Genomic DNA, 21,995 nt, shown 5'->3' on the forward strand with positions numbered 1-21,995 from the left:
CTCTCTCTCCCTTTCTCTCCCTCTCTTTCTCTCTCCCTCTCCCTCTCCCTCTCCCTCTCCTTCTCCCTTTCTCTCTCTCTCTCTCTCCCCCTCTCTCTCTCTCTCTCTCTCTCTCTCAGACTCTCTAGGCGGGCCATTCCCATCCACCACTCACCGGTGTCACCATAAGACTAAGAGATGTCTGCCAGTCCAGCCTGGCGGGGGTATGCCAGTCAGTCCGCTGCTCTTCCATCCCAACGCCAAAGGGTCCCAGATCGTTATGGATCTGGCCCAGAGAACAGTGAAGAGACAGGCCAGCTTCTGCAATGCCATCACCTTCAGCAACCGGCCCATAGCCCTGTATGAACAGGTTCGCTTGAAGGTAGGCAAATATACACGCGCCCTGGGGGAGGGTTGCGTAATATACAGCAATTTTATGTCTTACGACACTTGTGGATGTTCAGATAAACGCACATACGAATGCGAATGTATGCGTGCATGCACCACAAACACAGACGTATGTACATATAGACGTACACATGCATGTGCAAACATTTGCACATTTACATAAACATACAGATGCAAATGCACTCAACAAATATACATACGCACGCACACACACACACACACACACACACACATACACGTGACAGGTCTGCCTTTGCACTGTAGCAGTGTCTTCTGACAAACAGTTGACACGCCCACACACACAAACACCAAACACACACACACACCAACACACACACAGTAGTATTGCAGTGGGATCAATTCCACTGGACTGTACATACATGCAAACATATCCACATGCAAGCTGCTCTGCATACTGGTACTGCAAGAGATCAAAAGACACTGACATATAAACTACTATTTACCTCTCTGTCTGTCTCTCTTTCTCTCTCTCTCTCTCTCTCTCTCTCTCTCTCTCTCTTTCACTCACTCACTCACACTCTGTCTCAAGTACACAGAATGGAGGTACACAAGAAGGATATGACCTTCATTTCTTCACGCACACGCGCACACACACACATACACACACACACACACACACACACAACAGACACACAACAGACACATCTTCACACAACCTTAATGAGATTGAGCAGGTAAATCCTACTCTTGTCTGTCATCTGCTCCTCCTCCGTCTCTGCGCTTGCTCCTGTGTCCTAAAGAAGCTTAGCGAGTTTCCACCTCTGAATCCAGCGCGTCAACAAAGCGAAAGCAAGGAATAAACTCCCTTCACCCAGCCAGGCCCTCACAGTAACTCTCAAAATAGTTAAACCGGTTGTACCTTGCAATACGCGCAGAAGATATGACTGTTTCAGCCGCGAACACATTTTCCAGAATCCTGTTCTGTTACTATAACAACAGCCACCTTGATCTTAACATGTTTTTTCAAGTCAATGTCCTGGTCACTACATGGTTACTCAAAACAGACCAGTCCCCACTACAAACACAGCATATTTTTGGCTTTCCTATCAGTGAGGCTTTTAGACTGTTGTCAAAACACATCAAGGAAGGTTTTTTTTCTAGGCACTGTTTTGAAGCAGTAATGCTATCCATGTATAGATGTTCTTATAGTTTTTGTAAATATACTGGTGTTCAGACTTGGAATTACAGAGGAATCTTTTTCTATTAGCAGAGTAATTCTTAGTGTCTCCTACACTGATGTAGCTGTACAGTGCAAACATTATGTAATAATTAGCTCTTATCCTGATCTTATCTCTGATCGGTCAGAATCATGGTAGGGCTATTGCATCACCACGGTCACTGGCAAAGCAGCTGTAAGGATAAATGTGTAAATATTCAGAAACATCATCTTCAGAACTCACGGTGGAACTCAGGAGAGCTATGTGTGATCTAAATTTTACTCTTTATACCTCTCATTCCACGACTTAACATCATTCCATTTCCGCTTACGGGGGGAGACGACATGTTTCGTTTTTTGACGGTCGCTGTTTGTTATCGGTATAACTAGTGCACAAGTCACCGTGACTTTTCTCCACAGATCACTAAGAAGCAGTGTTGTTGGAGTGGAGCTCTCCGACTGGGTTTCACGTCCAAAGACCCGTCCCGCATCAACCCGGACAGCCTGCCCAAGTACGCCTGCCCGGACCTGGTGTCCCAGAGCGGATTCTGGGCCAAAGCCCTACCCGAGGAGTTCGCCAACGAGGGAAACCTCATCGCCTTCTGGGTTGACAAGAAGGGTCGTGTGTTCTACCGCATCAATGACTCCAGTCCCATGCTGTTTTTCAGCGGCGTACGCACCATGGAGCCACTGTGGGCTCTAATCGACGTTTACGGCCTCACCAGAGGTGTCCAGCTCCTGGGTGAGTAGAACAGAAAAGACACCCACCCCCCCCCCCCCCCCCTCAGAGCCACAGTGGCTGCCATGGTAACGTGGATGCCAGGAACAGGGTACATATCGACAGAATGAAAATGAAAACATTAGTTGATTTAGCTAACTAGTTATAAGTGCTTCGAAATAGGGAATACATCACATCGTACAAGGATTTGTAGGTGCGGTATAGACATTTGTTCAGTGCCCTTGTTAATGTGGGTCTCGTTCAAGCAGTTTTACAAGGGTATGGAATCATGTCTTAAATGTTATCAAACACCTGTTTGAAATTAGCATTTAGACAGTGACTACTTACGTTAGACAAACAGATGTGCTAGTAGTTTACAGTATCGCTACAAATGTTTGCTTCTCTAAGCCCAATTTTTTTATGATTACAAACCACCTCAAGCTGTTTGTTCACGCTCAGTGTTGAATTGGTGTGTTCAGTTCTGTGAATATTTTGTCGTTCTCTGTAGTCATTTAACCAGCCTTTTGTTAAACACTTGACACAACAGTTAAGTCGCGTTGCTGCGCTTCTGCGAGTGCAATGACAGCATAGCAGCGGAAATGTGTAGCATAGCTTAGCATGGCATGCCATAGGCTGGCCTTTGATGTTCGGAGAGTGTTGTGAATGTTTCTGCCCCCTGAGGCTCTAATACTGTCATAGCCACAGGCTAATATTAGAATGGGGTCACATGGTCTATAGATAGCACATTTATCCTAATTGCAAACCCAGCCAATTGACAGTGGCCTCTCTACCTTGGCTATCTCTATGTGTGTGGGTGGGTGTGTGTGTGGGGGTGTGTGTGTATGTCTGTGTGTGTGTGTGTGTGTGTGTGTGTGTAGGTCTTTATCTAAAGCTCTTGGCCTTCCGGGGCCCCATAGGATGACATGACATGCACCACTGAATGGATATATTCCTCGATATACTCTGTGCTGTGGGCAGTCATTTGGGGTCCAAAAGTGAGTCACACCAAAAAGAGAGAGAGAGAGACAGAGAGACAGAGAGAGAGAGAGAGAGAGAGAGAGACAGTGAACAACAGAACATTCCGAACAGTCACAAACCAGTCATTTCCCCAGAAGACTCTGAATCTACTCAGGGTTTTGGAAACACGAGGTCACGAGTGCACTTTGCCTGTTCCATTCAGACTACACTGGAAAACCTGCTCTTCCTCAACGCAAGAGATCAAAGATTAAACAGTAGTCCCTTTGAGCTTGAATCATACGCGGTATAGCAGAGAGAAGCTTCACTTCACATTACTGTGGAAGTTTAAAAAAAAAAACAAAAAAAACCTTGAGCTCTGAGTAAGCTTGTGTCTTTTTTTTTTTCCAAGTTCTGCTTTGCTTAAATCGATCACTAACACATTCTGTCACTTAAGAAGCCTTGAAAGCTTCACCCCGCTGCCTTCAAAGCAAAGATCCAGCCACGTAACGTCAGGCAGAACCATCTCTGTACGTACATTCATCTGTTTAAGCTCCGTCTTCTTTAATAGTTTTTTAACAGAGAGCGCTTTTGTTTCGTGTCCACTTCACTGTGGCTCTCTGTGACAGCAGATGAATCCGGTTGTTTCTGTCCGTGAAAATCAGGTTCGTAGCGTAAAACCATTTTCAGACTGTGTTGCCTTTAAAGTCAACGGATAATACCACACTGCGTCATATTGACAGTAACACTTCAGGTGTATGTAAGCTCTTTTTAGACCAGATGTCCCTATAGAAGGAGCAGAAGCATATAGCCATGTTCCAGGCTTGATTACATTCCAAATCTGCAAGGTGCACCTGAGACTTAAAGTCACACACACAGACACACACACACACAGACACACACACAGACGCACACACACGCGTCAGTTTCTGTTGGGCTCAGCAGAGTCATCTGTCCTCCTGAATAAGGTGAGTTTTTGGTGAAGTCCCCCTGGCGTCTGTGCCGCGTTACACATGTCCTTAATGTAATTTAACGGTTGCCATGCTCTCCTGTGTCAGGACAGGTTTGCTCTGCTGCGGTAACCCTTTCTCCATTACCGAGCAGACAGTTAGTAAATCCTTCATTTTTCCTCCACAGCGACTTTACGGCCGCCCTCAAGCCCCAGACAGTCGCCGAGATCATCTTATCGTCGGCCGAGAGTCGATTCAAACCCCCTAAGCCCGTCTCAGTGCGGTCTTACCTGTGGCTCGGATTACAGCAGGTTCTGATTGGCCCACTGGGGGTTCTAGAAAAGTCCTGCAGTCAAACTCTCACTAGCAATTAATAAGCGACTTGTATGTCATCACTGTTAAGGTTTTGATGTGTAAGAAAGTGGTTAAATAGAGAAATCGCAGAGTGACCGTCGCATCCTGTGCGTGTAAGACGTCGTAGTTTCTAAGTACTATCGCGCTAATGTCTAAAAGGACTACAATGCGCTTGAGAAAGATAGTACAGAGGGGTTATGTTTGCTGGTTTTCCCTTCTTTTACATAGGCAAAGAAGTTTCTCTACCACGTTCTATCATAATTCTGTAGCCCTGTCTAAAAGCCTTTGTGAAAAGTGACATTTTTGCTCCTCAGACTTGCATTTTTACCGATAAGGAGAAACATTCTGTACAAATCATCATGAATATTTGCCCTAAAGTTACTCTCGCAGCTTTCCGAGAGAGAGAGAGAGAGAGAGAGAGAGCTGATATCCCATCGTCCTTCCCGCGGGGAGAAAAACTCTCTACTCGAAATTTGGCAGAATTACAGTCGCCTTTTGCCAATTTTCCCCTTCGTACACATCCGTCAACGTGCCGAGCGGCGCTTATGATCCCTCGCTCTCTAATGAAGCCCCGACAAGGAGAAATACGGGCCCGATAAATCTGCCTCCGCTAACCGCTAACGCTAACCGGTTTATTTTCTTTTTCCCACTCGCGGCGAAGGGAGGGAGGAGAGGTGGAGAGGTGGGGGATGGGGGGTGGGGGGGGGAGAGATTGGGGGTGGGGGGGGTTTGGTTAGCCTTTGCTTGCACTCTCCTTTCTGGTTGGCTTATGTCTGTTTCTGGTAATAAACAGTCATAAACCAATCTAGCACCTCAGGACTGCGTTCGCTCTGGAGGAGGGAAGATAGGAGGCGTAGAACAGGCCCCGGGGCCATCGGCCATGCAGCGCCTGATTTACTGTGCGCCAGCGGTAGCCTTGAACGGGGCTAAACGTAATATTTGGGCGGGGGGGGGGGGATGCTGGAGTAAAGGGTGCAAAAGGAACCTGTCCCCCATGGCAATGCAGTCCCATGCACGCAGGAATGTTGTTTAATAAATATCCAAAGCTGAGGCCTCCTCCAGGGCGCTGTCACTCTCTGGGCAGCACTGTTTGGGTCTGCAACATTCAGCGTCTGGAAATTCTGGACTAGAGTGTAGGTTTGGCTCTGTAGGCTTAACGACTGATCTGAGATCAGCTCTGTGACCATCCTTCAAGGTCCTTTAACATCTGTGACCAAATGCTAGGGCTGATTTCAGATCAGCGTATGTGACAATGCTTTCCTCTTCTGAGTGGTTTAGGCTGTCATAGGAAGTCAAGCTTTCACCAGGGGGTTTCCGAGTCCTCGGAGACAAAAAACGCTGCTCGACATTGAGTTCTGAACAATACAAAGCTGACAGCTCGGCGATGAAAGATTTTTCCACGAACAGTTTAGAATCGAATGCTTTTGTTTTGTTTTGTTTTGTTTTGTTTTGTTTTTTGTTTTGTTTTCATAAACTGATTTCAAAAGATAATTCGCTTCTTTCTTTTTTCAGGATTCGACCATACGCCTTAACTGAGTTTTCCTCTATTTTCTCATACATTCCCCATGTTAGAGGCAGACTGAGAGTTTTGTCCACTGAATGCCTTTGCGCCGAGTTTTCTGACCATACAGGCCTGATTACCCCAGCAAGCAATTAACTCCTCTTGTCACTCAGCTCGCTTCGGTCATTTTCAGAATAAATCTAATGACCGTCGATTCCCATAGATTTAGATCCTGTAATTTCAAGCCGTGTAAGTGCATTACATGTAATTAGCCCTGCGGACCAAGGGGACTGTTCCTCCGTGGAACCCAGGATTTAACTTGGGTTAGAGACCGAGTGATTGCGTATAATAGCAAAATCAGTTTAAATGGATATTCTGTACAAATGTAATTGTTCTCATGGAAAAAGCGCAGAGCTTAAGTTTTAAACCTAAGGGCCCTTGACGCTTGTGAATTGCCTGACTTTCTAACCTCAAACCCAATCGATTGTTCCAACATCTTAATTTCAGCGAGGGGCTTCCACCCGCCATCCCCCCTTTTTTTTTAATTTTGGCAACGCGCACTGTTTATTTTGTAGGACGAATCGGACGTGATTGTGGTATGTAGCCTTGTGTAAATGCGACGGGCTCATAACAAAATGGAAGAAAAAGTCTTTTCCTTTTTTTCTTTCTTTTTTTTTTTCCCCCTCCCTCCCTCGCTCAGCCAAACGAGCTGTGAAAGTTTGATGGATGACAGAAGGACAGAGGGGAAGAAGCAAGAGTCAGTGTTTTGTTTATACATCGGCCGAACGTGTCAGAATGTTCGCTCGTTCGTGACGAGGTATCAGAAAACTCCCCGAGGTCGTCTGTTTTGACCTAATAAAACATTTCAGGCCAATAAAAAAAAAACAAAACAAAAAAAAAAAGAGGGCGAAAACGATGCCAACAGTGCCACGGAAACGTATGTCGAGATAACGTGCTGTTTGAGGGCCTGGTTTCAGACGCGTTGGCACTTTAACCTCCGTCTGCCCTGGAGCGTATAGATGCAGGAGCCCAGCTGTACGCTCGCCAAAGATCACTCAGGTTAGGTATGTCAGAGGAAGAGACTGGGCTCTTCTACCTCGTCTGTCTCTGTATTTCACACACACACACACACACACACACCACAGTCACAAATCAGACACAGCTAGTGACAGCCAACAAATGAACCACGTCAAGGGTCTCTGATAGTGAGCTGAGGTTCCATGTCTTTTTTTTTTTTTTTTGCTTGATAGATGTATTTCCTGTCTGCGTGAACACAGACACATTCTGAGCTGTGGAATGTTCTACATGTTTGAGGTTTTTTTTGGGTTTTTTTTTTTTTTTTTTGTCTTTACCCAGAGTGAGAACCATTGAGCTGCAAACAATTGAATGGTACACACTGTGCGGTTAATGCTTAATAGGGGACATGTGGGACAAACGGATTTTTCACTGCTGGCGCTGAAGAACACAAGCGAGCGTTTTCGAACATGGGTCGACGTCCCGTTAGAGAAGTCCACGCAGTGGCCGTAGCACACGTGCAATGCGACGCTGATTAAATTAAGTATTGTGTCCGTTTGGAATTTTAAGTGCCACTTAGAAGACCGGTCAAGTTTTTATCTTTGTGGTTTTAGGAGAAATTCGTCGGTTGAACACGGATACAGTCAGAGAAAGAGAGAGAGGGAGAGGTTTAGAAAGAGAGAGAACGAAAGAGTGGTTTTCAAAGTTCAGTACCTCTGTTTACTTGGTCCTGCTCCGCTCAATGATACATCTCTCGCAGGAATGATGGTTGAACAATTAGTTGTTGAATAATTACATTTGTAATGACAACGAGCGAAGATTTACGAGCCGGCTTTGCCAAGTTAATAAATATAGCCGCCGTTTATTTGCCAAAGCGGCCCCGATCGTGAGAGATTGAGCACGTAAAGCCAGCCAACGTAAAGACGCGTACAAGAAACTTTCGTAGACACCCATATGGTCAGATGAAAGTATTCCATTGTATTGTTATCCCCGTTTTACTTGCAAAGAGCGTAATTTTATGATTTATCGAAGAATTTTGAGTGACACCAAAGTTTGACTTGGCTAATCCCAGTCATTCCGGGATAATGGTCCTGTTTGGACGGTCCCATGTTTAAAATTCAACCCTCCAAAAATAACAGACCGAAAAGGGGACAGGCATTACGCCGAGGTCAAGTAGACAGAAACAGCCAGCCAGCAGAGAGATAAAGAAGTATGGGGGTCAAAGATGTCTGTGTATGAATAACATAGAGACAAAACTGGCCTAATGATATTTGTTTGGATGGTTTGAACGCTCCAGGGCTGAAAACAAATTAGAACGAACAGATGCTGCAAGTCAGCAACCAGAGCGAGCAAAATGTTGTTTTGACTGTGTGTTTTGAAATCTAGATGTATTTAAAAACAAAACATAAGAAAGAAAAAAAAACTAGCTGTAAAGAATAAGGTCAAATGATGTTTCAGAAAAGATCTGGACAAGTTCTGGAAGGAGAGTTAAATGTGGCATTACTGAGTGGTCACAGACAAATCAGAAGCCAGCCTGTTTTCCATTTGGCTGTCCTCATGTCCCCACCCCACAAACTTAGCCCACCCCCCCCCCCCCCCCCCCCTCCACCTCACTCACCCCACTGCCAAAGGCCCTGTATGTCCTAACATGGCCACCGTAGCTGTGATAAGGCTCTGTTGCCCTATGCTTTATATAGGTCAGGTTCTTCAGTTGGCCTCTTCAGAGTGCCAAGACAAATAGCAGTTTATAGAAGTCAGATAAACGGCGCGCTCGTGAGATGCTAAAAGCTATGAGAGGCATTTGCGTATTCGTCCGCGGCATTACCCAGCGTCGCGGTTCACTTGTGACATTAGCTGCAAAAAAAACCACTTGGCGCGCCCGTCAGCACGTGAAAAACGGAAATGCTGACCCGTGTCCACCGTAGGTTGTTTTAATGTCAAGGAGGCTTTGAGTCCTAAAAGAACAAACAAACAAACAAAAAAGAAACCTCTTGGTTGGCATGTAATTGAACACTCGGGTTGCCACTTTTGGTATTCGAAGGGCTTTTAACTGAAATGAAATGCCAAACCCAATCTCCGTTATTAGTCAGTTCAGTGTTAGCCTTTTGTTGTTTGGATGATCTCTGTGTACGCTGCGTAGAAAATAGAAGGTTTAATTTGAGAACATAGAGATCAGGTCGTTAATTCCAAAGCCGGGCCAGGCCCAGAGCGTCCCACGTGATTGGACGGACTTTGTGTGTTCTGCTGTTCCCGGCTGAAATTCGGGGGATGACCTCAGGGACTTGGGACTTGGGACTTGGGGGAGGGGGGGGGGGGGGGGGGGGGGGGGGGGGGCACGCTTTTTGTGACTTAGTGGATGTTCACCACGCTTTTTTGTTGGGACCATGTGTCGCCTGCGAGGCGGCTGCTTTTTCCAGAGAGGGTTCAAAAGCAACACATGGCAGGAGGCCAGTTCTCCTCTGCCTGTCCCCTCGTCCCTCTCTCTCTCTCTCTCTCTCTCTCTCTCTGCTGCCTCACACCCCCTCTTTCGTGAAACCCCCCCCCCTCCCCCCCCCCCGCCCCCCAATCTTCATTTCCCTACCTCTCCGTTTCTCTCTCAGCCTGTCATGCATTTCCTCATATGTAGCGTGTATGTATACAGATATGTTTACCTGGTCTTTCAGTGTCATGTCTACATGCATAGCGCTTGTCTCCCTCTCCCCTGCTTCCTCCAGCCCAGACTTACACTCAGGATGGGCTTGTAAGTGACCGGGCATAAATCCCAAAAGGCCTTGTGTGGCAGGCTAACCTCAGATCTTCCCTTAGCTGGAGAGAGAGAAAGAGAGGGGGAGAGGGAGAAGGAGAGAGGGTGAGAGAAAAAAAAAAAAAAGAGAGAGGGGAAAAAAGTCATAACCTTGGCCTGTGCCGCGGCTAAAACTAGCAAAGCGAAGCAAAAAAAAAAAAAGAAAAGAAAAGAAAAAAACGAGTCTACTACTTCTGTTCACGACCATGTATGGCCATTTTTTAGTAGAAGGGGTAGCGTTTGGTGATGAAAGAGATGGGGCCTTTTTTTTTTTTTTTCGTTTATTCGAAAATTCATCTGTTTACTTTCTTCGGCTTTTTCCGTTAAACCCAACAGGTGCCTGAGCTTAGCGCTCAATCAAAAAATGTTTTAGAAGCCCCCTACCCCCCACCCCCCACCCTCAAAAAAAGGGAAAGAGCAAGGACAGAAAAAAAAAAGGCAGAAAAGGGGGTTGCTCTCTGTATGCGCAGCTGCGTTCATTAGTTAGTCCATTTTGCTCTGTTGCTCAAATGAACAGGCCTGAATTCACACTGATTCAGAAAATACTCAGGGTTTTCTTCCTCTTCTTCTTCTTCTCCTTCTTCTTCTTTTTCTTTCTTTTTTTTTTTTTTTTTTTGGAAGTCCCGCTTTCAAAGAGATTAAAATCTGGCTTCAGCCAATCAGCTGCCATTTAAACCGGGTCCGGGCGCGAAAGAGCCAATAGGCATTGAGAGAAGCCAAGAGTTGATGGCCAAGCAGGTGCATGATAATTAGAGGGCAGCAGCTGGCGTTGGTCAAGCACGACGTTTTGAGAGAGAGAGAGAGAGAGAGAGAGACAGCCTTGGCATAGATACCCCCTCCTCTTTCTCTCATCTCCTTTCTTCCCCTCACACCTCTCCATCCATCCAGACAGCCCCACCCGTTTGAGCTCAACACAAAGAACGGGACGCCAAGGAACAAAGACGGTTGTTTGGATTTCATTTATTTCGTGTTCCCATTACGAATGGAAATGAGCGGATTGCAGATTTAAAGCTTTGTTCTGATTCATACGGTTTTTTGCTTTTTTTGTCTCCTTTTTTTTTTTTTTTTATTTCTTTTCAAAGCCAACCTGTGAGTCCTGGTCATGACAAAGACCAATCAAACGCAACGTTCTCCTTTTAGAAATAGGGGCGTACGTCGTGGTCCTCAGATAAATGACCGCATTCACAGCGCGCCAGTTGGCCAATTATAATCAAATTCGTCCAGCGACACGCAGCGCTGTGAGGTAAAAGGTCGCGTTCGGAGAGTCGAGAGATCTCTTTTGCGTGTGTCCAGGCAGGCGGTGCCGTGTTTTGACACTAACACAAAGCTGGCCTAAGTCGGCTCTTCCCCGTAAACAGCTTACATTATGTTGTGTTTAGAAGACCATACGACCAGTTTTGCTAGAAGACATTAAACAGGAAACCTATAGAGAATGTATAGGGGGGGGGGTAAACTGAAAGTGAAACATTAATCATAAGGAAGACAAGAATCCCCTGTCCATACCATTTTAGGCTGTGTATATATGTGTGTGTGTGTGTGTGTGTGTAAGAGAGAGAGAGTGAGAAAAACATTTTGTCAAAGGGTCGATATCCTTGCTCAACACCCTTAATCCAACATCAGATGGACTACTTTTCTCTCTCTCTCTCTCTCTCTCTCTCTCTCCGCCCCCCCTCCCTCCCTCCCTCTCTCTCTACCCCCCTCTCTCTCTCTCTCTCTCTCTCTCTCTCTCTCTCCTTCCTTCCTTCGTCTCCTTCTCTCTTGACCCCAATCCTGTTATCCCAGAAGACGTGTCATCTCTGGCCAAACTCAATTCCTTTCCCCAAAGGTCTCCGGTTGTGCGGAGAATTCCAACCAACATAATCCAATTTCTGTCACGGCTTTTGACAGAAACCACAAGCGTTCCCCAGGTTCTCAAGGCCGGGGGAGCCGAGAGCTGAAGCCCCCTTTGAATCTCAGTGAATCTTCTAAAAAACCCTTTTAACTCCAGTGCTTCCTCTATGACATCATCGTCCTCTTCCTTATTCGTATTCTTCCTGTGACCGTCCAGTAAAGCCGGGATTGTGATGTCATCGGCGCCCTGATTGATTTGAACGGACGGAGTGGAGTTTCTCTCGCATGCGAACGAGTTTATGTGTGCATCCGATGTTTATGCGAGGGAAGGAAGTCGGTCCGCGGTCACTCATCTTAATTGGGTGATTTTAAAATATCGTCGTCGAGACCAGTGGTTCTCGAGTCCGGCCCTGAGGGGGCCCCCTCTCCTGCACGCTTTTGTTTTTAACTCGGGACTGACACACCTGATTCTACTGATCGATTAATCATCAAGCCCTTGATTAGCTCGATGAACCGTGATAAGGAAGGGTTAAAATAAAGGCGTGCGGGACAGGGGCCCCTCAGGACTGGAGCTGAGAACCGCTGCTCTAGACTCATCGCGCCCCGCATTCACCGTGACGACGATGGAGAGAAATCCTCCCGTGCCCCGAACGCCTCTGCGGGCGTGTCTGTCGGGATTTCACCCTCTCAGAAAACGGAATTTTTGATAAGCCTTTTGCTTGAATGACATAATGGCATGCGTTTAATTACAGTCGCTTTCGTCTGGGAACGTCTTTTTTTCTTCTATATCTCTCTCTGTCTCTCTCGACTCCCTTTGGAAAGCAAGGCAATGACTACTCAGCATGTATTAATTGGACGTCTCTCTCTCTCTCTCTACCCCCCCCCCTTCCTCCCTCTCTCTCTCTCTCTCTCTCTCTCTCTTTCTCTATCTCCCTCTCTTTTTCTTCTGGTGTCTGAAATTGTTCCAGTTTAATAGGCTGTACTTCCTGTCTTCCCAGCTCTGTAGCCCCAGGGTTGAGAATCAGGCCTTTACTGCTTTTAACCGTATTTAATGCTTGATTAATTAACTCAGCCTACCAGACACATCTCCTTCCAAGACATTGTTCTTTGCCGTTCTTTTTTTTCTTCTTTTTTTTTTTTTACCCTAAAAGATCAATTAGAGCAATTAGCCAGCCTCTGACGAGCGAGCGTCTAATAGAATGTTCCAGATTGGCACGGAGCAGCCGCCACCCAGCACCCGCACGCCTGTTATGCCTTCTGACAAGGATTTGAGGAAAAGGGTGGTCAATTCTCTTCTGGGCTCGGTGAGAAAGGCTTGGCAGGATGAGAGAGACTGCAGGTTTCTCTTTCTCTCTCTCTCTCTCTCTCTCTCTCTCTGTGTCTGTGACAGAGAGAGAGATAGAGTTGGACTGACATATCTTTAATGGAGTATCACCATCCTCTGTGATCAGTCTGCAGATCACACTCAGCTTCTCTCATAAAACAGACAAACAGACAGACAGACAGACACACACACACACACACACACACACACACACACACACACACACACACACACACTCAGAAACAGGCCGTGTAAACTAGCGAAGCTATGGATGCAGGGGAGTCCTGAGCCCCAAGCGACAGACTGTCTAAAATTACCTTCAGAATCTCTGGTGGGTTCATTAGTAAACTCATTAGTAAACTCTCATTAGTCAGTTTACACAACCAGTAGACAAAACCCCAAGGTCACCCTACACTAAGAGGCGCTTAAATAGAAGGTAAAACAGCACTAGAGGATTATGTCGGGCTCTCGTAGCTTCACAGGCCCTAATTAGACATTAATTAGAGGTGTCTGATCACTTAATGATTCGGGGACTAATGAACTGCTAATCCGTTGCCATTAAACGCCACTATATGCTCAACCATTCTGTGCTGTGGCATGTTTGAAACTGCATGTCACAAAAGCAAAAACTTTTCCCTCCTAAAAAATAGCTCTGCTGTCTTGTCGACCAGTTTCTGTCTTGCGGTAATGATGATTGTTTTGTGTCTGAAACACCCACAAATGGTTTGTTGTTCATTAGAGGGAAGACAGGACATAAATATGTCTCTTAGCGGTTTCGTCTCACGTCTTACAGTTGCGTGTGGGTTTGGATGTTGGGTCGTCTCAGAACGGGTCGAGCCCAGATCCCATTATTTCACCACGTTTTCATGAGTGTCCTGAAAATAACTCTAATAATCAGAACCAGAACCCCATCCCCGATGAGGGGCTTCCTTTCCATGAGTCTACCACTAATCTCTCAAACAACAGGAAGATCCTGGTTCCTGCATTAGCGTGTGTGTGTGCGTGCGTGTGTGTGTGTGTTCTCAAGGACACACATTCACACTCTCATGACCCAGTTATAGGTCTCTGTTTTAATTAACTTCAATCTGGAAAAAGCGTAGAAAAGTCATTCTGAGATTAGCTCTATGACTTACTGTGCTCTGTTAAACTAAAGTGCTATGCTACAGTACACTGCTGTTAAACTGAATAGCTTTAGCATTCGTGCTAATTACATAATAATTCCCATTCCCAAATTGTCTCATTGTTTTAATATGCATTTTTCTCATGATTCATGATTTCATTTTTCATTATAGACAGGATGCATTTCAGGCAGTCATGGTTAGAGGTTAACTAGTCCCTTCAATTCAATTCGGTTCGGCTCGGCTCGGCAAGGCAAGGCAAGCTTTACTGGCTTGACTGTAGGATGTACAATGTTGCCAAAGCAGATCATTTTTACGATAACATGTGAACAAAGGAAACACAGTAAGGGTATAAGGAAATAGGAAAAGTAGGAAGTAAGCAGTGGAAGTAAGTAAACTGGAGAGAATTAATCTCACAGTAACAACAACAGTAATAATTATAAAAAAAACATGAAATGGTCTACATTGAGTATGAGAGACATACTCTCTCTCCCTCCCTCTCTCTCTCTCTCCCTCCCTCTCTCTCTCTCTCTCTCTCTCTCTCTCTCTCTCTCTCTCTGTCTGCTGTTTGCCCGGTAGCTCTCACAGGAGCAGTAATTGATGCTAAGGGGGTTTATCTGCAGCCATAGCTTACCTAACAGTCTTTCTGGGACATTGCTGATAGAAAACAGAGAGAGAGAGAGAGAGAGAGAGAGAGAGAGATGTCCTACTGAGGGATGGCCTCAAGGTTTTCTTCTTATCTCTGTCTCACTCTCTTTCTCTCTGACACATCCCAACCTGAACCAATCCTCCTGTCAGTTGAGTTACTCCATTTACTTACTTTTCTTTCTGCCCACTTCTCTGTCTGTATCTACTGCGTCTTTCATCTCTCTCTTCCTCTCTCTCTCTCTCTCTCTCTCACACACACACATATACACACACACACACAGAGAGAGAGGAGGAGATAGGTATGTAGTTATGGGGTGTGTTTTAACAGTGCTTTTAGGACAGGGGTCTGATTTAGGCTGGACGTGGAGCAGCGGTGAACCGCGTTTAGGGGGAGTTATTTTTGGTTTTGTTTCGTTTGTGGCCTGTCTTCTTCGAATGCGCGGATGAGCCGTAAAAACAGCACGCGCTCCCGCAGCGGCTGTCAGTTTGCAGAGGTGAGGACAGTGTGCCGCGACGCTATGCGCGGATCGCTACGCTAAAATACCGCTACGCTACTATGCTGCAGCGCTCCTAAATGTCTGGGAGGTAGCAGATATTAATGGCAAAGCATCCTGGGATGCCTCTGGCAGCCGTACTGGAAAAGACCCATTTATTTCAAGACCAGGGAGTACAAGCCTCGCTGAAAATAGATCTATGTATGTTCCATTTACAAAGGCAAGCGCTGTGTGAGCATGTGTCTACACACACACACATGCACACACACACCAGCATACACACACACACACACAAACACATACACGTGCACACACAAACACCCGCACACACGCGCACACACACACACTCACACACACACGGACGCATATGCACTTGCACACATGCACACACACAGGCATGCACACACATGTATACGCGTACACTTGCACACGCACACAAACACACACAAACTTACCTATAGAGTTCTTATCCATGTACTTCCACAGGGTACCCACCATGAAACAGCACCTTTTATTATCACACAAATGACAGCACTTTGTTGCACGTTTGCGTTCAAGTGTTTTTTTCAAGTGTGTTTATGACTAACGGACATATTAATTGCGCGCGTATTTACAAAGCTTGCACGCAGCCGATGCCATTCAAACATGATCTCTTACATAATCTGGACTGGACCCCCTGTTTTATGCCGGCGGGGATATTTTTACCGTCACAATAACTTTATGCACAACTATTCGTCCACTCTGCATTGTTTACATTTTTTACAAGGCTGATGCTGAGTGGAGCCTTAAACGGTTACCACTCTGCATACCAGCAGTCCATATGTGGTCAAATTATGCCCTTGAAATGTAAATAACTATATAATAACTCCACCGTCCACATTGGAATGAGCTTGAGTCTGTGTTTGTCCTTGGGGTGTAGTCGAACTTGAAAAACCTGATGCGTTGTAATGAATCATTTTGATGCTGCATGTTTAAAATGCTTAGTTTGTGCGTGTGTGTGTGTGCGCGTGTGTGTGTGTGCGTGTGTGTGTGCGTGGGGTTGGGAGGGGAGGGCGAACAGAACGGCAAAACATCGCTCTTCAAAACAACGATGTCGTTCAGATGCATCTCGTCTTATTGGTTCCGCAGAATGACAAAAAAAATCTGGCTCAGGCTGTGCGGGCCTTTTTTTGGCTCGTTTTTTGAGAACCTCGGTCTACCGAACCTTAATGAGCAATATATAACAATGCCAGTGGCATACTGAAATGACTCTGTCAAAAACACAGAGGCTCATGGTATAATGTAACCGTTAGCATTCCATACAGACCATTCCTACCAAATACTGTGTAGTGACCGACATACAGTCTTTGTGAACAGTCTTTGTGTATCCTTCCGCCACCCTTGTCAGTCAGTGAAATAGTACCCGCTGGATTTGCTGTGTTCTTGCTCCCCTCTGACTGTGCTGAATGAATAACACCCATTCTAATAGAGGTTTTTTTTGTGGGTCTATCCTCTGTTTTGCAGACAGTGAAATAGTCCCTCCGGACTGCCTGCGTCCTCGATCCTTCACCACGGTGCGAGGTTCCTCTTCACTGCGTCGTGAGGCCGACGACTCCCGCTTGTCCGTCAGCCTGTGCGACCTCAACCTGCCTCAGGATGAGACTCGGGTTCGCCTGGCCCCCACGCCTGCCGCCTGCCCCATCCCCCAAAACTCCCTCAACTCCCAGCAGTCCCAGCTGCTCCCGCCCGGGCTGGAGAGCGACTTGCGTTTCCACCAGCTCCGCGGCGCTCACATCAAGACCCTGGACGAGCAGACGGTGGCGCGGTCGGAACACGCCCGCGAGGAACGCACCCTGGTCTTCACCGACAGGCCGCTCCGATCCGGAGAGACCGTCTTCATCAAGGTGACCAAGTCCAGCCCGGCGAGGTCCGGGTCGCTGTCCTACGGCGTGACCTCCTGCGACCCCTCCATCCTCAGGCCCAGCGACCTGCCCTACAACCCGGAAGCGCTGGTGGACAGGAAGGAGTTCTGGGCGGTTTGCCGCGTCCCGACGCCCCTCCAGAGCGGCGACATTCTGGGTTTCCTGGTCACGCAGGAAGGAGAGGTCATCCTAAGCCATAATGGGACCAACGTGGGAATGCAAGTCTGCGTGGATAACTCCAGACCCCTCTGGATGTTCTTCGGGCTCCATGGAGCAGTCACGCAGCTAAGGATTCTGGGTAAGCGGTTGTCTGTAACACCTCTATTGTTTAAATATTGACAACACAAGACAGTAAGCAGCTGGTACAGTTTAAGGCATTTACCTCCTACCCGGGCTGAGCTGTAAAAATAGATTTTTTTTTTTTTTTTTTTTTGTAGTTAGGTAATTCAGACAGTGATCTGTCAGCTCTGCTGTGCTTCCCCAGATAAAATGATGATGGGTTTTTTTTGTTTTTTTTTACAGAGCTGATAGAGTAAAAGTGTATCAGGGAAGAATGAGGGTTTTTTTTGACAATCGATACGAACAAATCACATTACCTCTCCGAATCCCCCACACGCGCACTATCTGTCTATCTGTCAGCGTCAGGGTAGTATCTCACCGTGGCCGAGAGCTCTGCGACGCTGTGTGGAAACTTCCGGAGAGATGACTCAGAGGAACTAGACGCCAATGTGTCAGTTTCACCCAGCAGTTCTCAGTAATGAATTTGGAATGCGTCTCTTCAGCTGTCATTAAATCACTGGTCCCACTGTAAAAAAAAAAAACGTTAGTGACACAGCTGCTAATGAACTCCACCAGCTTATGCAGTTCACTCAGTGGACTGTGGACTAACTTGTTTCTGATAAGGGTGAATGCTGATAGTTTAAAAAACGCAACAGACTCTGCATCGTATTAGGTTCCCATAATAGTTGCGTGTTTTTATTGATTGGTTTGTTTGTTTGTTTTATTATAACTTAATGTGTAAGAGTAGCGTAATTTCAGATGTTTCTTGTTGGGAGTTAAAAAAAACAGAATAAATAAAACCCTCAAAGGGGTTTCTGAAGTACTCATCCAAATTGAAAAAAAAAACTCAAAGGGTTTCCTCTCAAAATGTCAAAATGAAGATCATTCAAAACATTTCAGAAATAAGCATTTGAAATTTGCTGTAATCAGAGAGAGAAAAAAAACCTTCTTTTCTTTGTTTGTGTAAGGTCTTGTTTTCTTTTTAATTACACACCAGGCAGTAGATAAGGAAGAGGACCAGCACACAAACGTTTCTCTTTTTCAGTGTTTCACTTCTAAAGGCCTCTACGCAGGTCTTCTACACATAACACCACTGGCATTTCTGTGTTACACACTCCACAGGGACACCTAATATGACACTGGACCAATCGGTTCGATATGTAAAAACACATAAGCTTATCAGATTAGACGTTTTAAAAAAAAAAATCTTCCATGGTATACACCGAGTGCAAAGATTGGACTCATCTAATGGCTGTAGGTGAAGTCAGGGCGAAATCACTGAGCAGTGTTTTAGTGGCCAAGGCTCCCCCTCCTACGGAGCCCTGCCAGCTGTTCTCACAGAGAATGTGAATGTGGAGGAATGCAAACTACAGTCACTCTGTGAGGGGGACAGTCACTCTGTGAGGGAGACATTTGTAGTTGTAGTGTGTGTGAGTCTGTGTGTGTGTATGTGTCCGTGTGTGTGTGTGTGTAAAAGAGAGAGAAAGGGACAGAGAGAGAGAGAGAGAGAGAGAGATTGGGAGTGTTGTGAAGAGCATGGCAGGAGTTTTCACTCATCTGGTAAAAATCACCCCTCCTCTTCCCCGCCGCCCTCTCTCCCGTCCATCGTCATGCCAACCGCCCGGCTACATGTCACTGGAAGTGTATGAAAAAAAAAAAGGGAAATGAGAGAGTGGAGACGAGAGTGGGCGTCTTCCACTTCACATTCCGCAGGGAGCATCTCACACCTTTACTGGTCTCTCTCACTCCCCCTCTCTCTCTCTCTCTCTCTCTCTCTCTCTCTCTCTCTCTATCTCTCTCTCTCTCTCTCTCACTCCCCCTCTCTCTCTCTCTCTCTCTCTTTCTTTCTTATGTTTTGACCTCTCTGTTCCTCTCTCTTCAGCCTGCTCCCTCTCTCCTTTCATCTTTCCGATATTTTCTCTCTCTCTCTCTCTCTCCTCCAGCTTGTGGTTTCAGTTTAACTATGTCAGATTATTGAGACGTGTTTAGTGGCATAGTATCAGGCGCTCAGTTGATTAATTGTCACATGCTTCTCAATTACATTGTTAAGGGCCAGTAACGACTCTCATAACCATGACAACGGGACTTTAATCTGATAGGAGGAGAGGAGCACTTTACTGGACGCGTAATGCAGTGAGACAGAAGTGGTCCCGCTTGTCTGATTATGAAAAGCGACCAAATTATTAATCAAAAGCAGAACAGAGGCTGTTGTGCTTGTATGTCATTTCTGCTTCCCTGCAGAGGACAGTGGACTCTAAATATATCCCCACTCCAGTCTGATTGATGAAGGACACAAAACCATATGAGTGAATATGAATATGAGAAAGTGTGTGTGTGTGTGTGTGTGTATGTGTATGTGTGTGTATGTCTGAGAGAGAGAAAGAGAGAGAGAGAGAAGCGAGGTGAACAGTATGGAGATGGATGGATGAAGAAAGACAAAGAAGTATAAAACCAATAAAGAGAGATGAGGCAGAAAGAGGGATGGGGGGAGGAGAGGAAAGGAATGAGAAAGAGAGGCATTAAAATGGAGAAAGAACTGGATGTTGAAGGACAGGCTTAGCTATAGAAACTTCTCCTTCCAAACTGTCTCCCGACACAGGCGTCTGTTTTCTAGCTACGCGTTAGCCGTTCCTGCCTCATTGACATTATACGCGGAGACAAGCTAGTGTGTATTCCCTGTGTTTAACCTCAAACGTCTTCGCAGCTTTGGCAGCTGAAGAGAGCTATTTACACGTCATTCCGTATCAGCATCATCATCGGAATACGTTATAGAAGCCGGGAAGGTCCTGTTTTATTTCCCCGTTTTAACTCCTCTGCTGATAGTGTTAGCATAAGGCGCTAGTAATGTCACGATTCCAGTAAGATTGAACTGTGAGGAACGAAGTCCTTAAAAAACAAGTAAATAGACAGCAGATGCCAAAAATGTCATCAGCAGCTTTCCAAACCTGTTATTTATTATAAAACTCCAAAGGCCGCAAAGGTAATCAAACAACACAACTAATGGATTAGAATTTACACTGAGTGGCTAAGAAGATGACGACGCAGTCACCCTTTGGACTTTCATCAGTCTTTGACCATCTGTTTTTTTTTTTGTTTTTTTTTTGCCATGCCGTTTATTCTGTTTTCAAACAGATTGGAAGAGCTTTGTCAGGGCTGAAGAAAAAATGTTTTCTCTCTCTCTCTCTCTCTCTCTCTCTCTCTCTTTCTTTTTTGTACATGCTAGCTAGCATAGCTGAACCGTATCCAAAGCTTGGGTGAAAGAGCGTACAATAGAACACAGAGGACTTATGTGTTGGAAATCCTGTTTTGACATATCATTGTTAAAATCTTGGAATGTCCAAAGGGTCCGGACAATCCGTGATTTACATTTGCGTCCAAATGTTATGCATTAGGGGGAGATTCCTATCAGCTGGCAAGTAAAGCGAGAGCAGGGAGAGATTTACATTATGGGACTCCACCTAAGCTATTCAAAGGTGATGTTATTGGACGAGTGTGGGTGTGCGGGTGAGTGTATACGTGTGTGTGAGTGTGAGTGTGTGTGTGTGTGTGTGTGTGTGTGTGTGTGTGTGTGTGTACACATGTTTACATTTGTGGGTGTGTATGTGTGTCTGTGTGTGTGAGAGAGAGACAGAGAGAGAGCAAGAGAAAGAGGGAGAGAGACAGTGGTGCAAAAGTATGTACAGTTTTTCTGTGTAAACATGTTCACACATCAGTGTGTGTGTGTGTGTGTGTGTGTGTGTGTGTGTGTGTGTGTGTTTGGAGGGGGGGGGGGACTGCGCGGGGGAGTGTGTATGTGTTCATGTGTGGAGGAGTGTGTGTGTGTGTATGTATGTGTTCATGTGTGGGGGAGGGTGTGTGTGTGTGTGTGTGACTGTGAGAGAGAGAGAGAGAATGGGTTTAGGGAGTAATCTGGATTTTAAGTACCCATTGAGTACAGTCTAAGAGTCTTCTCGAGTTGCACACTCAAAGGAAGAATGTACATAATCAGAGAGCTTTAAGCTTCAACCCTCTGCCAGTCTACTGGGTCTCAAACAGAAACAAAATGTGTCCCTTTCGAGGAGTCCTGTCCGGTCCACTCCATTGTATGCATCTATTTTGTTTTACTTGTACTCAATTTGCCATTCATACAAACTTTAAACACAAAATCCCCCCACAGTAACCGAAAAAAAAAAAACCCTCATAATTCCCAGCATTCTCTTTGTCATTCTTTCATTAATCATTAACCTGGAATCTATTTAATTATTGGAACCGTGCCAAAACCAGCAATCTGTCTGGAAAGTTCCATGTATTGTATGGATGTGTAAAATGTGTATGAGTCCGTTTGATTTCCCCGAACAAAACCAGACATCGTTTACGGGAATAAACATCTCAGGAGGTATGGATGAATAATGGATGGAATGAGTGGGTTCTTGTGTGCGTGTGTGTGTGTGTGTGTGTGTGTGTGTGGAGAAGTTGGAGTTTGAGTAGGAGGACAGGGTGGAGCTGAGAGCCGTGCAGAATCAGTGGTGTTTTTTTGCGATTGCAGAGAGGAAAAAAAAGGTTGACTTTCAGACATGTTTGACTC

General features: G+C 45.8%; 1 protein-coding gene across 1 annotated transcript in view; it reads left to right on the plus strand.

The window, feature by feature from the left end:
• neurl1aa (neuralized E3 ubiquitin protein ligase 1Aa) overlaps positions 1-21,995 on the plus strand; it is a 35,078-nt gene that overhangs the window by 8,733 nt on the left and 4,350 nt on the right. Inside the window, exons 2-4 of the mRNA XM_030780574.1 lie at positions 120-361; positions 1,985-2,306; positions 16,755-17,450. Of these exons, the coding sequence (XP_030636434.1) occupies positions 120-361; positions 1,985-2,306; positions 16,755-17,450 (1,260 nt within the window). The remainder of the gene's footprint in view (positions 1-119; positions 362-1,984; positions 2,307-16,754; positions 17,451-21,995) is intronic.

Source organism: Chanos chanos, chromosome 7 (assembly GCF_902362185.1).
Source record: "Chanos chanos chromosome 7, fChaCha1.1, whole genome shotgun sequence".
Lineage (NCBI taxonomy): Eukaryota > Metazoa > Chordata > Actinopteri > Gonorynchiformes > Chanidae > Chanos > Chanos chanos.